The 6,182-nt window shown below is 38.1% G+C and overlaps 1 protein-coding gene across 1 annotated transcript; it reads right to left on the reverse strand.

The window, feature by feature from the left end:
* Positions 1 to 2,269: 2,269 nt before the first annotated feature.
* LOC134749305 (cytochrome P450 6B2-like) lies at positions 2,270 to 5,937 on the reverse strand. Its single transcript, XM_063684203.1, has 3 exons — positions 4,820 to 5,937; positions 4,050 to 4,308; positions 2,270 to 2,451 (listed from the first exon to the last, which is right to left on the reverse strand). The coding sequence occupies exons 1-3, from the start codon at positions 5,935 to 5,937 to the stop codon at positions 2,278 to 2,280; spliced, it is 1,551 nt and encodes a 516-aa protein (XP_063540273.1). The 3' UTR covers positions 2,270 to 2,277.
* Positions 5,938 to 6,182: the final 245 nt, after the last annotated feature.

Consider the following 6,182-nt stretch of genomic DNA (forward strand, 5'->3'; position numbering starts at 1 on the left):
AGCCGATGACGTTACGACGATCTTTTACGATCCCGCGATATGAAGACGAGCTCATAATCACGCCGGTGCTGACACCGATCTTTGCAGATCAACCATCAACAGAGAATTTAATCAACGACTAGTGACTAGACAGAGCACATGAGACAATCGAGGTCACCACATAAGCGTATTTTGGCAATTTCGTTTTAAACTATAAAATAAATATAACTAATTTTATAACAAAATATAAAATTGAACGAATAAAAACGATTATCGTTCCAAAAACTCGTTGTTTAACTGTGCAGCGAATAAAAAATAAATTAAATATATTTTCGGTTACTGATGAAGTTAGAGTGACGTCACAAAGTTTGTGACTCCCCCCCTCCCTACACTCCCTCACAACATGTCACATTTTCTTGATCCCCTCCCTCCCCCTAAACGTGTGATGTGATTAATGGATGACCCCTAATCATGATCAAAGTTCTTCAGTAATTTATTTATTTAGTCGTATGGCGCAGGTACATAATATAGGACACATGTCAAAGTGACAATATAGCGATAAACGCCAAAGAAGGTTTACTTCAATCGCGCGTAGATTACACGCACACACTTTTTTGAAATATGAAGACTTTAAATTTTATGCTACCGTAATAGGCTTACATTTACTTATATTAATCTCGTGTAAGTGACTTGTATGTCTTTTATGAGAATAAATATCTTTATACCTAACCTAATATCTTTTGCGTTTCCCCATAAAAGAAGACCGTATCTGATAACTGAAGCTACGTAACCGTGTACGTAAGAGCGGTAATTTTATTGACAGTAGTGGCTAATCTCTTAAGGGCATAGATAAAACGATTAATTTTACTAAATTTTTCCTGTATTTGTGGTATCCAAGAGCAATTTTTATCTAATTATATGCCTAAGAATTAAATTTATTCTGTTTCAATAATGTATTTTCCTTTAAATGTTACACTCAAATCAATTCTTCCTTTTACACATACATTCACAAAATAGTGTAGGTACTTACTATTATATTCCAAACACAAATATAGTGTAGGACATAATGTGATGTTCTCGAACCATTTAAAGTTTATTTCCCTGACTAATATTTCGGTCACATTGCAAGAAAAGACGGTCGGCCTAATTCGAACAATGCTTATAAAATCCATACTAATATTATAAATGCGAAAGTCTGTCTGTCTGTCTGTCTGTGTGTTCCCTCTTCACGCTAAAACCGCTGAATCGATTTAGATGAAATTTGGCATAGAGATAGGTCGAGTCCCTGAGAAGGACATAGGATAGTTTTTATCCCGAAAATCATCCCTTAAGAAAGTAAAAAGCGGGGTGGAATTGATATAATTAATGAAGTGTCTGCTAATTTGTGTGCATAATATGCTCAAATTGAATAATTGCTATAAGATTTTCTCCAGGCGCTATTCTTACTCTAGCTGGGGTTACTAAGTCCACGCAGACGAAGTCGCGGGCAAAAGCTAGTAAGTAATATATTTTTTGTGACGTCTTTCCAACTCGCCGAAAACTAGTCCGGTCTTACCCGGGTATAACTTATTAGATAAATAGCATAACGTAACCGACATGCTCGTGGAAATACCCTACGGCAAAACAGATTTTCATAACTATATAATACCGGTACGTTAGACACAAAAAAAAAAATGTGTAAAAAAGAGTCCTTGGAACAACACGTTTTAAGCGGCGTATTGAACGGTCAACTTTTTAGGTACGCAGCGGTTTTGTATAAGAAAACATTGGTATAAATAACTGTCAAGTTTATTTGCGTGTGGAAATGGAAAACTTGGTTATAATTCATTTTATTTATAACACTTTAAACTCTCTCGTTTTGAACAAGTATTTAATTATACGAACGGGGCTTTCCGTGACCACAGATGGTGAAACTCAGCTGAATCGTCGGAATTTAAGGTAAAAACAATGAAATTAAATCGCGGTCTTTGACTTATATAGATCGCGGAAGACCCGTTCGTATAATTAAATACATTAAATATTATAGTTTGTCAAAGGACTGTCTCATTTCAAACAAAGACAGAGAAAATCATACTATCTTTGTCTTAAACTAGTACTAGCACCCAAAAGAAAAGGATGAGTATAGTTTTTTTGTTCTTATTTACTGACAAGATTTGCTTGTCCAACTATAGTTTTCTTTGGTTGTAACTCATTAGTCCAGTGGTAATAACACCACAAACGTCAAAATTAATAAAAAGTGTGACGTTTATTGTCACCCAAAAACAATGTAGAATAAAAAAATAATAGACTTTAGTGCCTTCACTGGGTCTTTTTCCTGGCGGTAAGGGCTAGCGGCAGGCCTCCTTTGACACTCTGAACGACCACGACCTTGGTGTCCAAGATCAGCTTCCGGCGCGTGCTGATGCTGGGAGCCACGTTGAAGTGGCTCAGCAGGGCAGCCAGACCGGCCAGCGACTGCATGTAGCCAAGACGCTCGCCTGCCAAATAAAAAAATACTTGTTAATTAATTAAATGGAAATATTCGATATAATGAATCAATCAATTGTTATGAAGGAATGGGAATATTCCCACAGACTTCGCTGGTTTGGTCACCTATTAAGAATGGGAGAGGATCGGGCTGCCAAAAGGGCGTACTTGGGAAGACCGACTGGCGGCCGCCCGGTAGGTCGGCCCAGATACCGCTGGGGAGACAGTGTAGAAGCGGATCTGCGACAGCTTCAAGCCGATAATTGGTAGGAAACGGCGCAGTATCGGGAAAAGTGGAGTGTTCTCGTTTCGGAGGCCAAGACCCTTTTTGGGTCGTTGAGCCATATTAGTTAGTTAAATATTCGATTCCCAATATTATTTATTTGGTATATGCTTTTTTATATTTTTTTTTTTTTTTTTAAATTTATTTTCAAAAAAGTATAACACATTTTAAACTTATACCTACAAGTTTCGCCAAACTTGCGTTTAACGGCGAAATGGTGCACTCATTTTCAATGTTAGTACCTTAATCTAAATTTAATGATTAACTTATATTACTAAGGTTAATACTTTTATATTACATTAACAGTGTAAGTTGTAGGTATATATGTTGTTGTTATTCTTTAAGAATTTATTTGTAGTTTTACATGTATGTAAAATGTATGTTTTTGGTGCAATAAAGCATATTTATTTATATACAATATTTACCTATCTTATATATTTAGTCATGCGTTGTACCCAATAGCAACTTCTTAATTTTTGATTTAAAGATGTTTTTACTAGCACACTCGTCTTCTATTGATAAATTGTTCATTATTCGCGGTGTGATATACTTGCGCGTCCTTTTACCATAGTAGTTGCTAGCGGTTGGTTCCACGTATTTACGACGTTTTAACCCCCTCGACGCTCGGGTGTATACTCGCGGAGTTTTGAATTCGGGATTTTTAAATTGATCAGTTGCTATTAAGTACTTAACTTTATCATGCACTGGCAGGATGTTCAATTTCTTAAATAAGATCGTGTAATCGTTACTACAGTTTGCTCTAGTTTTTTTGTCTATTATATTTTTTATCAATCGTAGTTGTAAGTTTAATATTTTATCCAAATAAGTTTTGAAGGTGCGTCCATAAGCTATTAACCCGTATCCAATAACAGCGTCAGCCAGTGCATGGTATAACATTCGTAATATTTTATTATTAACTATATTTTTTAAACTAATAATTTTACATAATATAGACCGTAGTCTATTACATACTGTATCTATGTGTATTTTCCAATTAATGTGTTTATCTATAGTTAGGCCTAAGTATTTAAATTTATCAACTACTTCTATTAAGTTACACGTTACAACAATAACGATTATTAGATTAACGTTTTATCTGCGTGTTGTGTTACACGCTCGCTTTTTGCGTATAGGTAGACTATTCTGGCTTATGCAGCGTGTACCGCACACGCAAAAGTCAAACACTTTAAAATCTTTATTTTGAAATATTATTTACCCTTTTAATGACTTAAATAACGATTTGATGTCGGTTAAAATTAGGAAAATTATTATCATATTTAACTTAGTTAAAAAATATATATTTAAGTAATATACAGAAAACCTCACCAATACAAGCTCTCGGTCCGGTCCCGAAGGGCAGATATGTATACTTGTCTATGGCGGAAACATTGTCCGGGTGGAACCGTTCCGGACGGAACTCTTCCGGGTCCTGGAAGTACTGGGGGTCCATATGCAGCGACTTGACCGGGACAATGATGTTGACCCCGGGGTCGATCGTCACGTCCGTGCCCGGGATAGTGTAGGGTTTCACGCACATGCGTTGCAAAGAGGGGACGGAGGGGAATAGCCTCATGCCTTCTCTGAAAATATAAATCATTATCTGTTATAAATCAATAGATAAACATTGTATTTAAAAATGAATGAATGATGAATCATAAATGGATTGTATAGCTATCTTAAGATTTGAAGAACGCATAAAAAGGCATACTATGATAATATTTCTTCCCAAAGATGATTAATGAATCTCTGCAGATTGTACCAACGTCTCCACTGTAAACTTTTAAACCCGTAAACTTTAATACTCGTAAACTAAAAGGTCCACTGACTCTCGACTATTGAGTTGAAATACTTGAAATAACGAAGAAACATACCCACATTATACACATTTTCAAACACGTAACCTATAAAAAAAATAGGTTCACTACAAGAGCTTTGAATGATTCACGGTTACTTTCGCTAGACTTATTAGACTGCGTCGAAATATCGGGGGCTCATAAACAATTCAAAAGGTAAAATCACGGTCTATATCCCGGTCAATATAAGTCTAGGTTCACTACAGTCGAAAACTGGGACACACTCATTATCTCCTACCTGAAACACATTTCCAAAAACTTCATCTCCTTGACGGCGTCATAAGATAATTTATTATCATAACGCGCGAGCACTGCGTCAATTTCCTTCTGACACCTCCTCTGGTGGTCAGGATGGTGCGCCAGCTCGTGCAGCGTGTAGCTGGTCACCGCGGAGGACGTCTCGAACCCGGCGGCGAAGAACACGAACACTTGGGCCATCATAATATCCTCATCCATCTCAATCTCAGCCAAACAGGGAGTTCCATCAGCTTTCTGGTGCACCACTGATTCGCCTATCATTTTCCCTTTCTCTTTCAAATCCAAAAGGGAGTCAATGAAATCATTCCTGCCCGAGTTCTTATAATTCCGTTCCGTCATTATGGTTTTTACCAACTTTTTCATAATTTTTTCGATCTCTGGTGCAAAGAAGTTAAAACTTGTCATCAAACTCGGCATGGCATATTTAAGGATGGCTATAATCATGTCTCTTCTTTCTTGTCTGAATATGCGTTGACCCAGCCATCTGAACATGGAGTTCTTATCGTTGAGTGAGTCGGTGTCGATTCCGAAGCCGCAGGCACCGATGAAGTCGGTGGTGTAGCGCGCCATGAGGTCCCGCACGTCGACCTCTGCGCCGCTCGCCGCCGCCTCGGCCGCCACTCGTTGCAGCTTCTCAGCCCTCGCCACGATCAGGGGAAACATAGCTTTCAATTTGCCGGTCGAATATGCGGGAGTCATCCTCTGTCTCAACAACTTCCAGAGATCGCCTTCACAGGTAACCAGATTTGTCAAAAGCGGTTCAGGATGTTTGTCAAGTGGGAACAAGTTTCTGGAGGAGAAGTGGTTGAAATCAGACACTAAAAGATGTTTAACCAATTCGGGATCCCTTAGAATCAGCATCGGGGTAGTCATGTGGTAGTATCCGACGAATCTTTCGCTGGGATACTTCTGGTACATCTCATGGTAAATGTCAGGTATAGATATCTGCTGGAGGAAATGTCGTTTTGCGGTGCCAAAGAACGGAACGGGAGCATCATGCTTGACCCCTCGCTTCGCCCAGTAACTGAAAGTCCGCGTTCCGTAGAAATATAACAATATTAATACAACTGCGAAAAACCCTGCTAATAGCCACAACATACTTAAATACAAATTAAAATATTGAATCCGGGTGTCGGGAGGTGAAGACGGTCAGCCTTGACGCTGAATACCAAATAGGTGAGCCTTGAAGGTATCTATTTTATAATTGATGTTATCTATCTATGAGATAAGTTTACCGTTTTATTTCCGCGTGCCTAGAACGTTTTATGGCTTGGTCGCGTTTTGCCTAAACTTCAGTCTCCAGTGGCATTAAGACTATGTAGTTTGCCTTTTAGACTATTTCG

The sequence above is a fragment of the Cydia strobilella genome, chromosome 18, assembly GCF_947568885.1.
Source record: "Cydia strobilella chromosome 18, ilCydStro3.1, whole genome shotgun sequence".
Taxonomy (NCBI): domain Eukaryota; kingdom Metazoa; phylum Arthropoda; class Insecta; order Lepidoptera; family Tortricidae; genus Cydia; species Cydia strobilella.